Source organism: Zingiber officinale, chromosome 1A (assembly GCF_018446385.1).
Source record: "Zingiber officinale cultivar Zhangliang chromosome 1A, Zo_v1.1, whole genome shotgun sequence".
Classification (NCBI taxonomy): domain Eukaryota; kingdom Viridiplantae; phylum Streptophyta; class Magnoliopsida; order Zingiberales; family Zingiberaceae; genus Zingiber; species Zingiber officinale.
In genome coordinates, this window is record NC_055987.1 from 151,005,857 (window position 1) to 151,027,964 (window position 22,108).

General features: G+C 35.6%; 1 protein-coding gene and 1 long non-coding RNA gene across 3 annotated transcripts; both read left to right on the top strand.

Annotated features, from left to right (window-relative positions):
- The first annotated feature begins 239 nt into the window (after positions 1-239).
- LOC122011157 lies at positions 240-1,576 on the top strand. Its single transcript, XR_006119928.1, has 4 exons — positions 240-696; positions 787-872; positions 951-1,079; positions 1,517-1,576. It is a non-coding gene; the product is annotated as an uncharacterized LOC122011157 (long non-coding RNA).
- Positions 1,577-15,383: 13,807 nt separating this feature from the next.
- Positions 15,384-20,741, top strand: LOC122037967 (serine/arginine-rich splicing factor RS41-like). 2 transcript variants are annotated; one of them, XM_042597473.1, is made up of 6 exons: positions 15,384-15,466; positions 16,037-16,179; positions 17,360-17,472; positions 17,546-17,784; positions 20,081-20,341; positions 20,424-20,741. In XM_042597473.1, exons 2-6 carry the CDS (start codon positions 16,074-16,076, stop codon positions 20,449-20,451), a joined length of 747 nt encoding a protein of 248 aa, XP_042453407.1. In that variant the 5' UTR covers positions 15,384-15,466; positions 16,037-16,073; the 3' UTR covers positions 20,452-20,741. The 2 variants fall into 2 exon arrangements, with proteins under 2 accessions (XP_042453407.1, XP_042453408.1); XM_042597474.1 differs by lacking the exon at positions 15,384-15,466 and adding an exon at positions 16,842-17,171.
- The last annotated feature ends 1,367 nt before the right edge of the window (positions 20,742-22,108 follow it).

A 22,108-nucleotide genomic window follows, 5' to 3' on the forward strand; every position in this document is an offset into this window, starting at 1 on the left:
CTTCATTAATGTAAAATACCGAAAAAAATGGCGAATAGTGATATGGGAATTTTTTGGAATTTTTAGAAATTTTCTGGGAATTTTTCGGAGCTCGTATGGACGAGTTTACGGGGATAAAAACAGAGCCTGGGAAAGCCAGTTTAGGCTACCCTATTTTAGCGAGGAAATGTTTATTTTCTTAAATCCTTTTTCTTTTCTATTATTTTTCTTTTTTTTTTCTTATTTCCTCTTCTCACGCCGTTTTTCTTCTTCCCTCCCCGCGTGCCCGACGCCAAAAACCTAACCGGAGGTGGTTTCTTTCCTCTCCTCTCGCGATTAAAACCCAAGCCGAGCCCTTCCTCTCCTTCTTCTCTTTCCCGAGCCGCACCAGGAGCCGCCACCACCTAAGGCCGAACGGAGCGTCGCCGATCCACCGCCGGCGCACTTGTGCCCTAGCACTCTTTGCCCCTTCTTTCCTTGCCGCGGAGATCCTCAAATCGCGCAGACCATCGTCGAAGGTTCTTGTTCTCGTGCCCTAGTTTTGGGTTCACAGCCGTTGCCGCCGCACCTTTACCTCTCACGGCGACTGCATCTCATTGTTTCCCATCGGCCGATCTCCGACGCCATTGCCGCCGGCCTACTCCACGATGTGCCCTAGTATGGATCAACTGCTCTCTTCGTCATTGTTGACCTAGGGTTCCGATGGCCAGTATTGAGGTAAGCTATGTTTTGTGAAGTAGAGTACGATTTGGTGATGATTGGGTACGATTTGCAACTCTGATGTACGATCCATTTTGTAAATCTCAGACATCGCCGCACTGCATCCTTTGCCAGGAGTGCATCGCAGCCATCGGCGCTAGAACTCGTAGTGTTTCCTTGCTGGCACTCATAAGGTATATTGCTGCCACTCATTTTGTGGAGGTTTAAGTATTTACTTAGTACTGATCTAGGTAATCTGGTTTGGGAATTAGCTGCAGCTTATTGCGCTAGCCACAAGGAGGCAGCATTAAATTGAATTCCATCAGCAGTAGACACACCGGTGATTTCCAGCTGTGGGTTACACTCTGATCACGAGGCATTAGTGGTTATCATCAGATTTGGTGAGTTTTAAGGTTGAAGTTATTGCTAGGATTAAAATGGCGGATTGTTGTTTAGAGGATTGATTAAGTTATTTGGGGAATTATGTGAGTTGGGTTCATCATATGTTGAATATTAAGTGATTGATTTTTATGAGGTAATTAATTCATGATGGAAATCTTATTGATTGGTTGATGTAGAAGGTCACATGATCAATTATAGGATTATGAGATTAGTATCATGATTTGTTATGATGGATTGTTAATTAAATTGACATTGTGATTAATAGAAGAGTTTATGAACGATATAATCATTGGATTGATTATAAAATGTGGAGTGTCTTGGAAAGATTAAAGGATTCATAGATGATTTGATTAGGGTTTTCCCTAATTAGGTTGAGTTGAGATTTAGCTAATTGTTGCATATGTAATTAGCTAAATTATAATCATGTGATTTGTAGGACGTTGATTCGGGACGAGCACTTCGACATAGAGGTTGATTAGCTCGATCTACATTGGAGGCGGGTACCTTGACTTATCTTTTTGATATGTCTTGTTGATATGTCTAGTAGGTTATAGCCTTTGGTAATAATTATGTTCATCCTTGTTTCGGTACGTCACTACCGGATACTCATTACATGCTTGTTTGCTCACCTGTTATGCATTTTATGCTAGCACCCATATGATTATATATATGCTCAGTGAGGTAGTGACATACCATGCTTGTTATGTTCAGGACATAGGTTTTTGATATCCTACCTGACTTGTGTACTTTACTTCTTTGTATTTGACCATCGATATTACGATACTCATTTTATATATATATGGATATGGTTATGCTAATCAGTTTATTGCTATGCTTAGTGTCATGCATCATGATTGCATGCTGCGCGATTGTCGGCTCCACTATGGTTGAGCACATCACCAGTTACATGTACTGCACACACCACCACTCATGGATTAGTGGTATATCAGGCAGGTGTGTGGCGGTTCTGCTGTTTGGCTCCGTTGGTCAGATGACTCAGCGTGGTAGCCGGCAGACAGTTCCGCTCTGTTTGGCTCCGCTGGCATTTAGTGTAGCAGCGTGGTAGCCGACAGACGGTGGACTCTGTTTGGCTCCGTTGGTCAGGTGACTCAGCGTGGTAGCTGATAGCCATGATTTTGGCTATATTATTGTGAATCATAATGCATGTTTTTATTAGTTTATTCATAGCTTAATCTCTCATTAGCATCATATCTCAATATTGCATTTGATGTTGGACTTAATTGCAAATTAGCTAGTTTTCATGGTATTTGGTGCTAATATTTGACTCTTATTTTATAGGCATCAAAAGGGGTATGGACCCGATCAGATTGGACCACACTTGGGCTCAAATCAAAGGCAAATCAAGTCGATCAAGCCTCGGAGCATTATGGGCCGTTCATCCAAGATTGAGCAGATCTGAGCCATCCATTGAAGATCTGGCAGATCCAACTTAATGGGGAGCAGATCTGAGCCATTTATGAAGATCCAGAAGTTTTGATCCAGATCTGAGTTCATCCAGCCATTGATCCAGCCGAATAAATTTGAACCGTTCATTTAAGACTGGGCGGATCTGGGCCATCCAGTGATGATCTGATCGATCCGACCTACGGGAGGGTAGATCCAGACCCTAGATCAACATCAGTACCTTCGGATCGGATTTTGGATGACTTTTCACCATTGATTTAGCTCCAAATCAATCTCAGCCGTCGGTTCAAATCTGAGATCTGTTCAAATGAGAAGCTACAGTATTCCAGCTTCTTCGTCGATTCCTCCGCACTGTGCTTCGCGTCCCGCGGCGAGCTTCTTCCAGGATTTCGGCCCCATCCTCCTTCAGATCTACTTCTCTTCGAGTCTAATTGGCTTCGGAGCTTCCATTCTTTTGCTTCTAGGCTCGGATCTTTTGCACGCGCCGGCGAACATCTCTCCGGAGCTCAGATCTGTTCGTATGTCCTCTGTTTCAGCCATCATCGGGGGAATTCTTCGGTGAAAGTGGCTTGCTCTCTATCAGAGAGTATCGATCCAGAGAAATCGGATTCAAGATCTGCGAAACTTCGAGCTGTGCAGTGCCAATCTTCACCGGCTTTTCCAGGAAAGTTCTCCTTGGTGCTGGAAGAGATTGAATTGAGTTGAAGTTTTCATTCAATTAGCTTGTGTTGTAGCAAGGGAAGACTTGTTAGAGGAGTAGTTTTGATTGGAGATGGCTTAGAGTTTAGTTGTGCAGTTTATAGTTTCTGCGTTTTTGTTTCCTTTAGATGTTGTCATTGAATTCATTGTTTCTTTAATTCTGAACTATATAGTTCTAGTTTTGTTTCCTTAGTTATCTTTTGTGCAAGTTAATTCTGTTTTCTTTCTTGTTTTTACAGCTAGAGTTTTGCATTTCTATGCTACAGTTATTCTTCCTGCAATTCCAGTTTCAAATTAAACTTTCTGCACATGTCATTTTCTGCAATTTAGGTCTGATGAATTCCTTTTAGTTGCAAAATTGCAGAGTAAGTAGTTTTCTTTATTTAGATTAATTGTGTTTAAGATTAGATCTATTAATTGCACTTCAATTCTTCACTTGGAATTTGAATAAAAATTAGATACTTCTATTTCATCAGGAGAAAATTTCAAAAGAAAAATAATTCTAATCTAAAATCAATCATCCTTCAATTAGTTTCCTTGTAAGAATCGACTTGGGACTTTATGCTACATGTTTATCTTTAGTTTTGGAATGTTCCGATCTTTATTAATTTGATGTACAATGTGACATGGAAATTGTAAACACCAAATTTTGGCGCCGTTGCCGGGGAACGAACTAGCAATGTGTGTTGATTTTAGATTGATCATTGAGTGATTTTATTTTGTTAGCATGTTGATTGGATTTGATTGCTTATTTCTTTTTATATTTCCATGTTGGTTTATTCTTGAATCTTTAAGTGTTTTTACTGTTTATACTTTCATGTGTTTGAAACTTTATGCTTTTGAGTCTTCTAACATTGATTTCTAGTGTTGTAGTGAAGAATAGGAGATTTCTTTAGCATGGATCCATATTTTCAGAATTTTGGAGGTGGAATGGAGAGTTATCATTTTCAACCTGAGTATCAAATTTACCCAAATTTGGATCAACAAAATAGGTATGAATCATTTTCTAATGGTTTTAATGCTAATTGGGTGGATAATTCATGTTTCAGGTATGAAAGTGCGCAAGGACCATTTATTGAGCCATATCCAGTCTACCAGAGTTCATATGGGTTCCAAGAAGTTTCAACATCATTTATGCCAAATTCTTTTCAACAAAATGATCCTCAGATGGATGAGTCAACATGGAAACTCAAGGAGATTATGCAACAAATGAGTGAGCATCAAGAACAACAATTTGCAAGGATACAGAACATACAGAGTCAGATAGATCAAATTGCATCAACCATCAATCAGCTGCAAGCACAGAATTCCAGTGGAGAGATGGAAAGTAGCGATTCTGTCAGGCCTGACCCTACTCCCATTGATTCACATGATTTTTCTAATACTTTTTGTGATGATGATGTAATTATGTAAATTTCTTATCCTAATGATTTTGTTGTTGAAGATGTTGATAGTGATTCAGGTTCTGAACATTTCTTTGAAGATGATTTAAGTGTAGGGGAATGCTTACTGGAAGCGTTACCTCAAGAATCACCTGATGACGTTGAAGATGTAAGTGTAGGGACTTGTGCTATGGAGCCAAGCACCAAAGAATCACTACATGAGGATGTACAACCACCAGAACAACAGTTTGAGCCATATCATGATGAAAAAGGGGTAACAATCACCACTCCAGGTACCTATGAACATGACAAGGTTAGTGATTTGTGTGATTTTTCAGAAAATTCAATAGAAGTACCATTAATTGATTTCATCAGTTGTAATTCATTTCCTAATATATCTTCAACCCACACTAATTTTCTCCTATTTTCTTTTTACCCCACATGCGTGTGGGAGTTATTTTCTTGTATTGAAGTTGTAGGAGAATACAAGCTCCCGGAGTGGATGCTTACACTGAACCGCCTAAGACCTCCAGAAAAAGCTTTTGATGGAAAAATGGTCAATAAAAAGAATTTGATTGCAACTAAGGATACTCCGCTTCCGGCATGGATTCTTTTACTTAATCTACTTCAACCGCCCGGAATCTAGGGGAGTTGGTTCTAATTTCATTTTTTTTTTTTTTGCATTTTAATTCATGCTTTGTTAATAAATTCTTGCTTCACGCGTTTCTTTAGTTTCATACTTAGTAATTGCATTTTATTTCCATATTTTGTATTTTTGTTTAGTATATAGCATTTCATGTGAATAAAAGTCTCCATGAATTGTTTAGTGATACTTTTAAGATGGTAAAAGTTCTTTTAAATTTGATCATCAATTTTAGGTCATTTAACATGATTGGATGTTTTTCTTGCATGATATTAGTTAATTTGGTGGTGGATTCCAATTTGATTAATTAAGCTTGATTACATATAATTACCTAAAGAGGACCACTTTAAGCCTAATTATCATTTTCTTTTGTGTGGCATGCACTCATAGCAATTGAAACTCTAGAACTTGCTTTGCTTCTTTTCAAAGTCACAATTGCATATGCATACTTGGAAATGAAGGATTTTTGTCATTCTTGATCCATCCTAATTTCTAATTTAATTCCCCACAATTTCTTAAAATATTTTCATCAAGCATTCAAATTCTTGATTACTTTGCTTTGCTTTCATTTCATTGTGAGTATTGGTCGAATTCTTGATGAGTTGGATATGAGCTATAATTTTCCATCAAACCAAGGAATAAGTGTTCAAGACACATGAAGGGACAGTGGCAAAAGTGTGGAGAAAACTGAATGGACAGAATTCTAAGGCTAAAACAGAATTGTTGCCACAAACAGAAAAGAGCAGACAGAGCTGCAGTGACAGCTTAATACAAGTTCGTGCCAAACCTTCAAGCTGTTTCTGATCAGAAATATAGTGAAGTCAAGCTATTGTTACTTCAGTTTCAAACTGAAAGTGTGAAGCTGCCCTATTACTGGAAATTGAACAGCAAGAAGAAATAGAAACAGAGGAGGGAAGAAGAAAACAGAAAAGAGATAAGGAAAAGATTTAGTGTGGCATTTTTGTGCCAAAAGTGGAAGAGAATTGTGCCAAATCTTTGTAGTAATGAAGCAATTGAAGAAAAGTGTCAATTACTTTGGAAAATTGAAGAAAAGATTCTTTGATCAGTGGAGCAGCTTAAGTCTCATTGATTCTGACTTCTGCAACTTCAAAATCATAAGAAGCTGATTTATAGTTAAGTTTGTATCAAATTGAATTGAAATTCAAAAAGTAATATGTCAGAAATTAATTATTGAAGCTTGAAGCTACTCTGAAACAGGGAGGAAGCTTTGTGTTGTTGGCGGTTTCTTCCTTACAACCTGTAATCATCTGCTGGTGTGTGCTTAATTCACTTAGTGGATGAAATTGTCATGAGATCACACTAGTGTGATGCTTACATTTGAGTTGATTGTTTTCTGCAATTGCTGTTGCTAAATTCAGAAGAAGTGCAGTGGAAGTGAAGTTGAGAACCACAATTCTGAAATGAATTCTGTTTCAAGAAAGTGTAGTTTCGTGCCAAAGTTTTCTTAATGTTCTGATCTGAATTGAATGAAATTCGAAGCTCTATTGATTCAATGTCAAATGAGCCATCTTGAGCTGTATAGTGAAGTTCAAATAAGGAACAAAATGAAGGGAAATCCGCACACTGTTTTTTTTTTAATTCATTGAAGAAGTACTTGAAGGCATTATGCTATTGGAGATAAGTTACAATTGCTGATTTGATTCTGATCTAGCAAATTACAAAACCAGAGTCCGAAATCTGAAACTTGCTGAAACTCTGTCCAGATTTCAGAATTAGAAGTATCCTTTGATAAACTAAATTCTTCTTGTGTCAAAGTTGGTCAAAGGAGTTGTTGTTCTCTGTTAAAGCTGTTGATTGAATTTAGTTTTCCCTGATTCTGAGATAGAAGGTGTAAAAGTTACTGAATTCAGAAAATTATCTTGCGAGCTGTAGATTCTGAACTGCGGAAATACAGGAATTTCATTGAAACTGAATGAAAATCACAAAAAGAGAAAGAAAAGGAAATAGCAACCGGCTGCAGTATATATTCAGATAATTGGAAGAATGCAGAAACTGTTGATTGCTGGAATTGTTCAGCTCCACTGCAGTTTTACAAATTTCAGTAGATTGATTGTTATTGCTGTGGAGGAAATGGGAATTCAGTGGCTAGAGATAGTTAGTTGGAATTGTCAAGTTTCCATATCATATTGAATCAGATTTGTATCACATTTCTTTTGTCAAGTTTCCTTAGGATAGTAAAAGATTAAATGAGCTTCTGGTTTTCATTTCATAAATCTTCTGAGAGTTGAGTGTGTGTACATTATGGAGGAGAGACTTAATGAAGAAATAGAGGAAGACTACAAATGAAGAATGAAAGAAAACAGTGGCGAGAAGAGTATCATGCCATTGGAAAGTTTGATTTGTTTCATTGTTCGAGACGACCAACAATTTAAGTGTGGGGGATTTGATAACCATGATTTTGGTTATATTATTTTGAATCATAATGCATGTTTTTATTAGTTTATTCATAGCTTAATCTCACATTAGCATCATATCTCAATATTGCATTTGATTTTGGACCTAATTTCAAATTAGCTAATTTTAATGGTATTTGGTGCTAATATTTGACTCTTATTTTGTAGGCATCAAAAGGGGTATGGACTCGATCAGATTGGACCACACTTGGGTTCAAATCTAGGGCTAAACGAAGTGATCAAGCCTTGGAGTGTTCTGGAACGTAGATGAAGATCAGTACACTTGGATCCAGATTTGAGACATTTTCCACCGTTGATCAAGCTCAGATGATTCTCGGCCGTTGGATCTGAACTGAGGAGATTTAAAAGGGGCTTCGCGTGAGAAGCTACAGGAGCTCGTCGTCGCGATTTTTCCAGCACAGTGTCATCTTCTTCGCGCGACGCCGCAGCCTCCCCATCCTTCTCCAGATCTACTTTTCAGTGATTCTCGTTGGCGTTGGAGCTTCTATCCATTGGCTTCCAAGTCTCGATCTTCTGCACGCGCCGGCGATTTCCTCTCCGGAGCTCAGATCTGTGCGATTATTTCCTCTGTTTCAGCCATCATCGGAGGAATTCCTTGGTGACAGTGGCTCGCCTCCATTAGAGAGCATCGATCCAGAGACTGCATTCCTCAGATCTGCAGAATTTCAAGCTCGGCAGTGTTAATCTTCACCAGCTTTTCCGGGAAGCATTTCTTCGGTGCTGGACGAGATGGTACTGAGTCAGTGATCGAGAGATCCTTCACTATTCAGATTCCTTGTGTGACGGCAAGGGAAGACTCATTAGAAGAGTAGATTAGATTAGAGATGGTTTAGAATTTAATTCTGCAATTAATTATTTCTGCATTTTTGTTTCTTCAGATTTTGTGTTCGGATTCCTTTTCCTAGCTATTTCTTTCCTACTTCTTGTTTTCTGCAATTCTATTTTCTTGCTTATAGTTCTGATTTCTTGAATTTCTACATTCTCAACCCCATGTTCAGCTACTAATTTAGTCTTTCAATCTATCTCCTATTCTGATTTCCTTATTTCAATTCAAACTAATTAATGTTTAGTTACTAACAAGTGTTAGCTAGTGTTTTGATTTGAATTTCTAGCTACTAACTAGGTTTTCCTTTAATAGTGTTGGATTGACTTTTAATTTTAGTGACTGTAAAGTAGTTTAGGTGTTGAATTGATCACAAGAAGGGCTTCATGATTTACCTTTGTATCATTTTTGTTGATGGTGAGAATGATTTGAAGATGTGTGATTGAGTCAAATGTTGAAGTTGTTGTAATTGTGAACATGCTAGTATAATGAATGCTTGACTTGAGATTTAAAATGCTACTGTTAATATGAGAGTTGAATGCTTAGTTACTGTGATTTGAATAGAAGGTTTATTAATTGACTCATTTAGTAGATGAAACTTAAGAATCCGAATTTAATTGTGGACAACTTGATGAGGTGGAATGAAATCAAGTTTAGATGAGAAGGAACCTTCTTTGATTTTATTTTTGATGGTAAAAGAATTCGGTTTGCAATGTGAATCAAATGGAGAAGTTTAATTGATTTTGTTGATGTAGTAATTTGATTGAAACCAATTCTAAAGTTGAACACACTTACTAGTTATCCTTGGAGAAAAATACGACTTGGGACTCATTACTACAACACATTGTTTTAATTTTAATGAGTGTCAATTTTAATTAATTTGGAGCACCTCGTGACATGCTAAAAGGCCGACACCAGTAGCCGGCAGAGATACCTCCCCGTCATCGTGTACCGGGTGATGAGAGCATTGAGCTCCCCCATTTATGATTTGGGGTCAGAGGACAGGAGTACTCCGACAGCATCCCGTCCACTCAGTCACTCATCAGGTGTAGTGATGGTAGAGTGCACGGTTGTCACAGCCCTACCTATTCGGTCTCACCATTGTGTGTGAGATGACTAACTGACGTCAGGGGTGACCAGGACGCATCATTGGCATCATACGCATTTATGCATTTACTGTTTGTGTTTGCTGCACTTATATGCTGCATTTGGATGGATGCATATGTTTGACATGCATACAGGATTTATGATACTTCCGGTCTGACGACCTGATTATTCTGATAGGTGGCCCTGGTGAGTACAGAACTCTTCAGCCCTTTTCTATTATGCATTACCTTCTTTTGTTCAGGAGACTGTACTCCATAGTTATTACTATTTGTTATAGTTTACTATACATGTCAACTAGGTATCTGCTAAGTTGTTGAACTCACCCCCGTGGACACTATCTTTTTCAGGTACCAGGTTGTTTATGGAGACGCTTGGAGTATCCTGACTGCAGGTCCCCACATCACATCAGAAGACATGTCTACGCGTTTTGTGTACTTTTACTTCGGTATTTATAATTGGTGTATTTAGCTTTGTGTTTCGATTTTATTTCTGGAATTGTTATATTGTTGTGTTGTGTTGTTGTTTATGAATCCTGGTAACCAAGTTACTTGGTTACCAGGATTCATAAACTCTAATACTTAAGCCTGGAGGTTTAGAGTTCGAATCCTGGGGGAGGCAAAAATCCACTGGCCAGGGGTGGAAAGACCTAGTGAGTAACGACACGACCGAGGGTCGTCGGTCGACGACATAAAAGGTCGCCAAATGGGCCGACGACATAAGGGGTCGCCACAAGGGCCGCCCAAGAGGCCAAATGAGTCGATGAAATAAGGGCCGCCAGTTAGGCCGCCACAAGGGTCGCCCAAGAGGCTAAAGGGTCGGGTCGTTACAATTAAAATATTATGTTTCTGCCACTAATTTTAAATTTGTCACAAAATATTCAATGAAGTATTAGTTTGTCGCAAACTTTGCAACAAATCTCATTTTCGTTGCAAAAGTGCATTTTGGGACGAAATTATTTGGTTGTAAAATTCATTGCTATTTTGGGACAAATTTTTATTTTGTTGCTAAATTTATTATCGATTTGGGATGAAAATTAGTCCCTAAATTTCATTCCTAATCCATTAGTTTTTTTTAGTGAGTGGTCAAAGAATTAAATTTTGAAGGCTTTTGACTAATGTACAGAAACTTAAGGCTTAATTCTTTTTCACTCTTGCCATCTAATGATTCAAGATTTCTTTTGATATTTCACTTATGACTATTATAAAAATCAATTCCCCCAAAAGAACGAGATTCAATCATCCTTTTTAAAGGGTTTTTCATAGTGAATATGAGAAAGTAGCATAGATAAAGTGTTTTCTAATTTATTCTAATGATTAATAAAAATATATTTATCGATAATTTTTAGTATTAATTAATTTTAAAAATTAAATATATATCTAATGTCAATTAAAAAATTATTTATCATTTTTTATTTAATTAGCACGAGATGCACTAATCTTTAAAATCATGGACTCAGTTCCTTAAAAATATAGGTAAATCTGAAAGTCATTTGTATATAAAAAATAACAATTTATCAAAGGGTGCATTTAGATTTCTAAATTGACTAAAAGATGTATACTACTTTAGTATTTACCAAAGGATCTTATTTTATCTTCCTAACAAATCTGACTTTTCTCTTTTTCTTTGCTCTTTTATTTTTCTCTTTCTGTTTTTCCTCTCTCTTATGCATGCAACCTTACTTCTCTCTTTTCATTCCTCTTTCTTTAGCATCCATACATGCATAACATGGATCTGATACAAAAATTGTATCAGGTCCCCGATGTTTAGGGTTTATTGATTCGTTTGATAGCATTTTAACATCTTGGAAGAAACTGAAATAAGTAATGAAGAACACCGTTTGACTCCTTATAGTCCTAAAAATTCATAAGATCTGAAATATGTCCAATCGGACAAGTCTAGGATCATCAGTGAATTTCAGTCAAAATTGGACTCATTTCAGGCCATGTGGATTTTTGAGGTCGTAAGGAGTGAAACGATGTTATCCTTTATTTATTTAGACATCTTGGAAGGTGTTGAAATGTTAATGGAAGAATCTGTTAAAAAATACCAACGTGAATTTAATATGGAATTATATCATACCCACATTGAACTTAATATCGAATTGTATCATGCCCAATATGAGCCTATATAAAACTATATCATAATCACAAATTCACAATAATATATAGAAACTATCAATATATAAATAAAAGTCCAATTTTGATTCAACCTGATAATAAACATCACTAAATCTGGATGCATTTTATAATTTGCCTTGAATGAAAATTTCACTTATTGCATTTAACAGTAGATATACAATGTATATCCTTTTCCCCTCTTGTCATTCTAGGAAAAAGATTGATCATAAAATCTGTGCACAATTTATGTGGGAGTGTGTTTAGAAATAAACATGAGTTACATCACATCACGCCTCCATTTTCTCTCTCTATGTTTTTTAAAATGAAAAAAGTCCATCGTAGCAGCAAGCCATTGCAAGGCAACATGGATAAACTATATGTGAATGTTTCTCCGCAACATGTGTTTGTGAGTAAAGTTTGTTATGCGACTGTATCTTGAATAAATGTTTACTCAACAATTAGGCAAATTACCAAAAGCTAGTACCTTTTCGTCTGAGCACACTTCTCGATCTACAAATAAAAAAAATAGTAACTTGATGTCTAGATGCGAAAATCCTCTCCAAAAAAAAAACGTATTCATAAAGAAGAGGTAAAATCGTAATGTGAGCCTGATATGAATTATATTGTGCTTACATTGGGTTCTATATGGTTTCATATTAGGCTAACGTTGATATTTTTTAGCTAATTTTTTCATTAATATTTTAACACTTTCCGAGAAGTTAAAATAAGTAATAGATAACACTATTTGACTTCTTGCAATCTCAAAAATTCACAAGACTTGAAAATAGATCCAATTTGACATGTTTAGGTCTATTAGTGAGTTTTGGTCAAAATCCATTGATGAACCTAGACATGTCTGATTGGACTATTACAGGTCCTGTGAATTTTTGAGGCTGCAAGGAATCAAACAGTATTATTCATTGCTTATTTCGACATTTTGAGAGGTTTCAAAATGTTATTAGAAGAATCAACTAAAAAAAATCCCAACGTGGGTCTAATATGAATCATATCAAACTCACGTTGGGCTTGATATTATTCTATATTAAGCCTACGTCGGGCCTGATATAATTCTATATCAGGTCTAACGTAGCCTGATATAATTAAGATCAGGTTCACGTTGGGATTTTTAGCCGATTGTTCCATTAATATTAAAAGATATCTCAAGAAGTCGAAATAAGTAATGGATAACACAGTTGGACTCCTTGTATCCTCAGAAATCTATAGACATAAAATGAGTTCAATTGGACATGTCTAAGTCCATTAGTAGATTTTGACCTAAATCCACTGATAGAACTAGACAAGTTTGATTTAACCTGTTTCAGGTCTTGTGGATTTCAGAGGTTGTAAGCAGTCAAACAGTGTTATCCATTACTTATTTCGACATCTCAGGAGGTGTTAAAATGTTAATGGAACAATTGGTTAAAAAATTCCAACATAAGCCTAATATGGAATCATATCAGACCCATGTTGGGCCTGATATAATTCTATATCAAGGCCGTGTTGGGATTGATATAATTCCATATCTCACCTATGTTGGGTTATATCAGACCCACGTTGAGCCTGATATTAATGGCCCATCCTGAAATTTTTTAGCCGATTTTTCCATTGATATTCAAACACCTCCTGAAATAAGCAATAGATAGAAACGTTTTACTTCTTGTAGTTTCAGAAATCCATAGGACCTGAAATAAGTCAAATCAGATTTGTCTAGGTCCATTAGTGAGTTTTTTCTGAAATCCACTGATAGACCTAGACAAGTCCGATCTAACCCATTTTAGGTCATATAGATTTCTGAGATCGTAAAGAGTCAAACGGTGATGTATTTGAACATTAATCGAATAATCGGCTAAAAAATCCCAACATGGGCCTCATATAAATCATATCAAACCCACTAATCGATCTACATATATCTAATTGGACTCATTTTAGGTCCTGTGAATTTCTGAGACTACAAGGAGTTAATTAATGTTATCCATTGGTTATTTAGTTTCTCAGAAAATGTTAAAATATTAATCAACCAATCAGCTAAAAAAATATCAATCTGGGACCGATATAAATCATATTAAGTACATGTTAGATCTAATATGAAATTATATCAGTTCCAACATGGGTATGATATGATTTATATCAGACTCGTGTTGGAATTTTTCCGCTTCTTTATGAATATGCTATTTTTAGGGTGGATTTTCACATTTAGACATCGAGTTATTGTTTACCTATTTATAGATCGAGAAGTGTGCTTAGATGAAAAGGTACTAATTTTTGATGATTTGTCTTATTGTTGAGTAAACATTTCTTTAAAATAAAGTCATAGAACAAACTGACCTTACAAACACATGTTGTGAAGAAACATCCACATATAGTTTATTCTTGCTGTTACGATGGGCTTTTTTTCATTTTAAATAACAAAGTGAAAAAAAATGGTGTGATGTGGATGTATCTCAAGTTCACTTCTAAAATCACCACCATACAAACCGTGCACAGATTTTATGACCAATTTTCTTCCTAGAAAGACAAGAAGGGAAAAGGATCTACGTTATATAACTATGGGTAAATGCAACAAGTAAAATCTTCATTCAACACAAATTCTAAAATGCATCTAGATTTAGTGACATATATTATCAAATTGAATCAAAATTGAACTTTTGTTTATATTGATAGTTTCTACGTATTATTTTGATTTTATGATTGTGATATGATTTTATATCAGATACATATTAGTATTTTTTTAATTGATTTTTCTATTAATATTTGAACATCTAACACTGTTTGACTCTTTACAATCTCAGAAATTTACATGACCTAAAATGAGTCTAATTAAAAATATCTAAATCCATCAGTAGATTTTAATCGAAACCTACTAATTGATCTAAACTAGTCCGATTAGACCTACTTAAGTCCTATGGATTACTAAGACTATAAGCAGTCTAATAGTCTCTTTTATTATTTATTTCGACTTCTTAAAATATTATCAAATAAATAAACTAAATCTTAAATATTATGGATTTGATATGATTTTTATACGAGACCCACGCTATATATGTATGCATGCAAAATATAGAAGAAAGAGAAGAGACGAGAGGAACAAGGAGACAAAGAAAAGAAAGAGAAAAACGAGAGAGAAAAGAAAAAGAGAATAGCATGTGCCTTTTGATTAATTTAGAAAGAAAGTGTACCTTTGATAAATTACCTTATAAAAATGTATTTGTCAAAATAGAATCCAATAATTGATCATTTAATGAATCTCTTTTGAGTAACGAATAGATGATAGATATCTATGTCACTATGCAAGAGCATTTTATATCGATTTATTTATCTAAAATATATAATTTAGAGTTAAAAATTTATTTTATTAAATTTCAATTTTTATTTTTTTATTACACTATATACCAACTATCTTAAATTTATTTTTTAAATTAAAAAATATTATTCATAAATATAAAATTTAGGTATTGAATAGGATAATTTGTGAAAAAGAATTTTTGGTTAAAATTAATTTTTAAATAGGATAACTGTTGATATAGTGCTCACACGCCTAATGTCATCACGGTTGTCCAGCATGTCCTGGATTTTTAACCTAGTCTGCCTACGTGGAGAGTGACAATTGGTCACAAAATATCATTGCTACGGAGTCTCTTATTCGAGGTCCTATAAATACCCTATCCAGCCATCCTTTTGGTCAAGCTTTTATTCTTCTTTTGACGGCGCGTCAGGACTAGGGTTTTGCTTCAGATCCTTATCTTTCTCGTTCGAAGGTGAACCATCCCAGCGGACTCCTTTAGTCATGTATCTGCGTCTGTGTTAATTTTATTTGATCGTATGCTTGCTTTGAGTATTATTTTTATTTTGTTTTTCGAGTATCTCGTGGATAACTGGTCCTCTCGTCGCAGAAGTTTTATTTTTGTTTAAATTGTGGTTGCAAGTCTGGATCTGGATGATCGATGTCAGTGGTTGAAGGAATTATGTTCGTCGATGTCCGATCTGGTTCAGATCTGCTGAAATAAAGTATATCGTTGATATCGTTCTAGTTCGTGTAGAAGCACTGATTTTAGCAGAGTTCTGGTTGTAAATAACCTTTAGATTTGTTTCCATCTGAGAGGTATTCTATAGTTGATAGTGAATTCTTGTTGTCTTTTAAAAAAAAGCCTTTTTTCCCTTTTTCCTTTTTTAAAAAAGCGAGTTCTTGCTGTAACTATTTGAAACAATGACGGACCAATAGTCTTTTTTGTCCGATATGATATGAACATCATTAAAGTAACATAGATGAGTCGTGCCTTCTTTATTTCTTCAATCTTATGTTCCATTTCCCCCCTTCTTCCTTGTAGATTCAAGTGCATCTAGATTTCAACTATTTGATACAAGATGAGGCCCATTTTTTGTGGAAACTTTGAGTATGACGCTCGCCAATCTGAGTTGGAGCGCCTTTTCAGCAGATATGGGAAGGTTGACAGGGTAGATATGAAATCAGGTAAATTTTATTTCCCAAAGATCTGATCTACTGCGTGTTAATAGGAACTTAGGTCCTACTTTGTCTTGTGCTATGCTTTATTTTGTTTGAATTGATCAGTAACTCTTTGGATATGCTATTATATATAACTGGTCTTTAAGATTGGTTGTATTTTTGGTTTAGATCAGTAAGTTCTGTTTAATTTTTTGTTACCTGTGCTGTTTGCTTCTCCATTTGCCTGACTTGCTCAAGAATTGAAGCAATTGTGTAGAGATCACAAAGGGAGATACTTATTTGCAAGTCCTGTTTATGAATGTTCTCTCACTCTACAGTTGGTTTAACAAATATTGATATCAAATTTTACATAAGTTTTACATGGTGTAATTGTTTTGAAACGGATGACATATGAGCCAATTGATTACAGAAGTATTAAAGACATCATAATGGTTAATTCCGTCACTGGTACTTTTTCTCCACTGGGAGAGTCCTCTATATCTCAAGGTGACCCGATGAATTAACTGAAGCAGCTTGTACGCTCCAGTTTTGCCTTCAGTTACGAGACAATACAGCATCACCATGGAAATCGTTTTGTTGAGTTTTGAAGAATTGGAAGGATCAGTCTAGTGAATGAGAGTATTTTATTTTAAGGTTAGCCCACATACTCAACACTTTCTTTGGTGCAGGAATATCTGGAGAACCTATTTTCTTCCTCGATGATGAGGTGGCATCATCTTTCCTGCCGAGCCTCATCTCCTTGCCTATTTCCAGGAGCTGATCCGATCAACCTTGCTCTATGGCACTGTCCACCTGGAATCATTTTCCAGCAAGTCCATTGACTTCCATTTTCTATGAACCTTGCCCATCCTTCCCATCCGGTCATGTTCTCCATGCCCTTGCCGCCGACAGGCTGGAGAATAGATGAAGAACGCACGATCTCTTCAATGGCCTACCACAACAGACTTACTTTGCCCTATTATACCATGACATCATTTAGTTCTACTTCTACATATGAGGTCTGTTCTTGATTTTTCTCATATTTAGCTTTGACAGAAATGAGATGTCTTTTCTTTAATAATTTGTAGAATTCAAAGAGACATACCAGACTCAGTGGTCTCAGGAAATTTGTGTAGCTTAGCTTTAGTTCCTAAGATGTCTCTTTGTGATTTTACTAAATTCTTTCTCTTTCATAACAAATGTGCAGGATTTGCATTTATTTACATGGAAGATGAACGGGATGCTGAGGATGCTATTCGTGCCCTTGATAGGACTGAGTTTGGGAGACAGGGAAGGCGGCTTCGTGTTGAATGGACGAAGGTAAACACAACTGAATAGCCTGCCCCTTTGTGTCTTATAATTTGGTTTTAAAAAAAATCTAAATACTTGACAGCAAGAGCGAGGTGGCAGTAGGCGATCAGGCAGTTCAAGAAGGTCTCCTGCAAACATGAAGCCTACAAAAACTTTGTTTGTCATAAACTTTGATCCAATCAATACAAGGACGAGAGATTTGGAGAGACACTTTGAACCTTATGGGAAGATATCAAACGTTAGGATTAGAAGAAATTTTGCATTTATCCACTTTGAGGATCAGGAGGATGCTTCAAAAGCTTTAGAGGCAACTAACATGAGGTTTCTTCTCCTTTCTACCAATTTTAACTTTTTTCACATACTGTGTTATTCTTTTCTTTTTTCTTAATTTTTTTACTGTATATGTTTACAGAGGGACCTTATATATATATATATTTTTACAAATATCTCATTTGTCTTCTTCCTTTCAGTTATTAATTACAGTGACTTTAATTCATTTAATCTCAAACATTCCTTTGTATTGTCAAAGAAAATGCCATTTTGATTGACTTGTTTATTTGTCTTCTACTTGTGCATCTTATGCTCGGTTAGAATCTAATAATATGATTGTAGTGCTGTATTATGATTGCCTGTTGATGACAGAGAGTTATAAGACAAGTTCTTGTTTTTCGGTTTTCTGAAGGCTAATAAAGGAGGTTTCTTCTCCTTTCTACCAATTTTAACTTTTTTCACATACTGTGTTATTCTTTTCTTTTTTCTTAATTTTTTTACTGTATATGTTTACAGAGGGACCTTATATATATATATATATATATATATATATATATATTTACAAATATCTCATTTGTCTTCTTCCTTTCAGTTATTAATTACAGTGACTTTAATTCATTTAATCTCAAACATTCCTTTGTATTGTCAAAGAAAATGCCATTTTGATTGACTTGTTTATTTGTCTTCTACTTCTTGTGCATCTTATGCTCGGTTAGAATCTAATAATATGATTGTAGTGCTGTATTATGATTGCCTGTTGATGACAGAGAGTTATAAGACAAGTTCTTGTTTTTCGGTTTTCTGAAGGCTAATAAAGGAGGTTTCTTCTCCTTTCTACCAATTTTAACTTTTTTCACATACTGTGTTATTCTTTTCTTTTTTCTTAATTTTTTTACTGTATATGTTTACAGAGGGACCTTATATATATATATATATATATATATTTACAAATATCTCATTTGTCTTCTTCCTTTCAGTTATTAATTACAGTGACTTTAATTCATTTAATCTCAAACATTCCTTTGTATTGTCAAAGAAAATGCCATTTTGATTGACTTGTTTATTTGTCTTCTACTTCTTGTGCATCTTATGCTCGGTTAGAATCTAATAATATGATTGTAGTGCTGTATTATGATTGCCTGTTGATGACAGAGAGTTATAAGACAAGTTCTTGTTTTTCGGTTTTCTGAAGGCTAATAAAGGAGGTTTCTTCTCCTTTCTACCAATTTTAACTTTTTTCACATACTGTGTTATTCTTTTCTTTTTTCTTAATTTTTTTACTGTATATGTTTACAGAGGGACCTTATATATATATATATATATATATATATATATATATATATATATATATATATATATATATTTACAAATATCTCATTTGTCTTCTTCCTTTCAGTTATTAATTACAGTGACTTTAATTCATTTAATCTCAAACATTCCTTTGTATTGTCAAAGAAAATGCCATTTTGATTGACTTGTTTATTTGTCTTCTACTTCTTGTGCATCTTATGCTCGGTTAGAATCTAATAATATGATTGTAGTGCTGTATTATGATTGCCTGTTGATGACAGAGAGTTATAAGACAAGTTCTTGTTTTTCAGTTTTCTGAAGGCTAATAAAAAGGTGGGTGGGTAATAATTTTTAGGAGTTACTAAAACTGGAAGATGAAAATAATTTTATAGACTATCATTTTTTCTTTGTATTAGCATTAGCATTTGGGTTGTCTATGCTTTCAAAGAAGAGGATGAAATTTGTATGTAACATGAATACTAAGTTTTTGAATGCTGCATGGATAAATACAGAAGAGGTGTTATTGTTGTATTCTGGTCAAGGATCAAGTTTTTGAATGCTCTGGTGAAAATTGACCTTGTTTGAAATGTTTTTGTTCTTTTAATTGTAGCATGAATATGGTTTTGTTGCTGGATTTTCTTTCGATGGAGGATATTAGATGTTTTGGTGGGGGTCAGGTTGCCTAACCTTTTTTTTTCTATAATTTCTTGTTCATGCTTGTATATATTTGGCTGATGTGAACTTTCCTGTGGCAATGCAATTTGTGGATATACTGATATTATCTGAGCATTTTTTCATGATACTAAAGTCATGTGTAGAATTCAATAATGGGATATCCACATAGTTGGGGGTTCTTTGTTTTTTATAATAAGAGATAGAGTCCAATGGTGTATCAAGATACATATAGCTGATATTATTTAATGAGATAAAGTTTGGTTGTTGTTGGTTGTTATATTTTGGGACAAGTTCTTTGACATCAATGAACGTCAAACCAATGAATGATGTGTATAACTTGCGGCATTGCTTTTGTGTTTATCTTATCCCCTTAATGTTGCAGTAAATTGTTGGATCGGATTATATCCGTGGAGTATGCTCTTCGTGATGATGATGACAAAAGAAATGGGTACAGCCCTGAGAGAAGAGGTAGAGATAGATCTCTGGAAAGGAGAGGCCGTGACAATGGGCGTTCTCCAAGTCCATATGGAAGAGGCAGGGAGAGGGATAGCCCTGATTATGGTCGTGGTTCAAGTCCATACAACAAACTGGAAAAAAGGGGCAGTCCTAATTATGGAAGAGCTGAAAGCCCTGGGAATGAAAGGTATGCTATTATGAAGCTTTCTCTCACTGCTGCTTGCATATCTTTTCTGTCTTAATGATCTCCTCTTAAAAATCTTGTGCAGAGATTCTCCGAGGCAAGAAAGGGAGTGAGTGTCAGCTTATGCAACGCAGATTCTACTTAAGTGTCGAATCAAGCACTGTTAATGAATGTTGTGCTTTATATGCATCTGTCTTGAACTATTTGTGCTTTAGGCAGTGGACAAAATTATGTGTTCTGGGTTCCAATAGTTCTGGAGCTTTTTCTTATGGACTAGCTTGTGATTAGTATGGTGAAAATTTCCAACTGCAGTACTAGTTGTGAACCATTTTGCATGTCTTCATTTGCAATGTTGGCATGTGTATTGAAGTGAAGCTTAGAGTGATGCACTCATTATTTGATATATTATTTAAAGTTTAAAATTATTTTAGTGGTTAAATTTTTAGAGTCTATTGATTTTTAAAACATCAGGATGGGTCAGTCAATGTGCTTCGTTTCCACTATTTATGTTTTTCCGTGACATCTCGTGGAGTGGGATGGTTGAAGAGTGTGGATCTGGTTACTGCCTTATTCAAACTGTTTTATAACGAGAGATTGATTGCAGTAAGTAATCTTTTACCTGTCAAGGGAGTTGCTAAGGATTGTAATATATAATAAATGGTTGTTTGCTGGAATTGTGGAAGGGGAGTGCTGGGTCGGCAAAAGAAATGCCTCGTGCTGCCAGGAATGAGAATTCATTTCAGGCTCAGGCATTTGATTCAGGACACACCAGAAAAACCAATCAGCCGGAAGCTCCCTCTCTTCGCAAGCTCTTGCTCTTCATCCGTGGTCACTTCTGAATTCGGTCAGAAGAAAGAGAAGAGAAAGAAGCGGAGGGGAGAAGAAAGAGTCCCAAATGAAGATCTCGTATATCCTAACTCAATAGTTAAAATTCGAATTAATTTATATTTTATTAGTTCATGTTATCTGATTTTATGGAAAAATTTAATATTCAGTTAATTAAAAAAATTAAAATTCAGTTAATTAAAAAAAAAATTAATTTATTCGATTTCAATTTCAATCGAATGTTCATCCCTAATCATTATACGTCGGGTTGAGAACTTTCCTTTTTTATTTTTGTAATCGGGTATCCAATTTTTGTGAGCTAACTAATCTCGGAATGGATGATCCGATCTCACATTTCATCCACAAGTAAATTAGCAAATGCTTATTATTGTCAATCTAGAGTGGCCAACTCTCAAAGTTTGAGATCCCTTAAAGGAAAATGTTCTACAATGGATCGTAGTTAAGATTCGAACCGTAAATATTTAAGATACTTGAATAATCATCGGAGGAGTAACTGATCGCTACGCCAAAGCTTCATGGGTTAATATCCTTCCTTTTCATATCCTATTGTAGTAAAAAGATGATTACACTTACTTAGACGTCCCTTACAGCTTGTCCCCAGGTTATATAAAGAAAGGTAAATTACGAGGTCAGCGTATAGCCAACCGCCAAGTAGTTAAAGGGTGGGAGGAGTTTTTTTCTCCCAAGGACATGCACCTACTAGGAATTGACCCCTTGTCTCATTGTAGTAAAGCTGCCACCCTCTAGCCAATTGGACAACCTCGTAGGGACTTCCTTTTCATATCCTAATTTAAGTGTTTGATGCACAACCCCCAGGGCGTAGCGCAGATGGTGGGCGCATGGTATCTCTGGCGTAATGGTCTGGGGTCGATTCTCAGGAACTGACGACCTGGGGTTTACCCCGCCATGCGCCTATAGCTGTGT

What these genes read in the sequence shown, in the direction of transcription:
- LOC122037967 (XM_042597473.1), top strand. Translation starts at nt 16,074, where the DNA reads ATGAGGCCCATTTTTTGTGGAAACTTTGAGTATGACGCTCGCCAATCT. An exon ending in TTCGTGTTGAATGGACGAAG is followed by an intron (nt 17,473 to 17,545) that starts GTAAACACAACT and finishes AATACTTGACAG; the next exon opens with CAAGAGCGAGGTGGCAGTAG. An exon ending in TTAGAGGCAACTAACATGAG is followed by an intron (nt 17,785 to 20,080) that starts GTTTCTTCTCCT and finishes TTAATGTTGCAG; the next exon opens with TAAATTGTTGGATCGGATTA.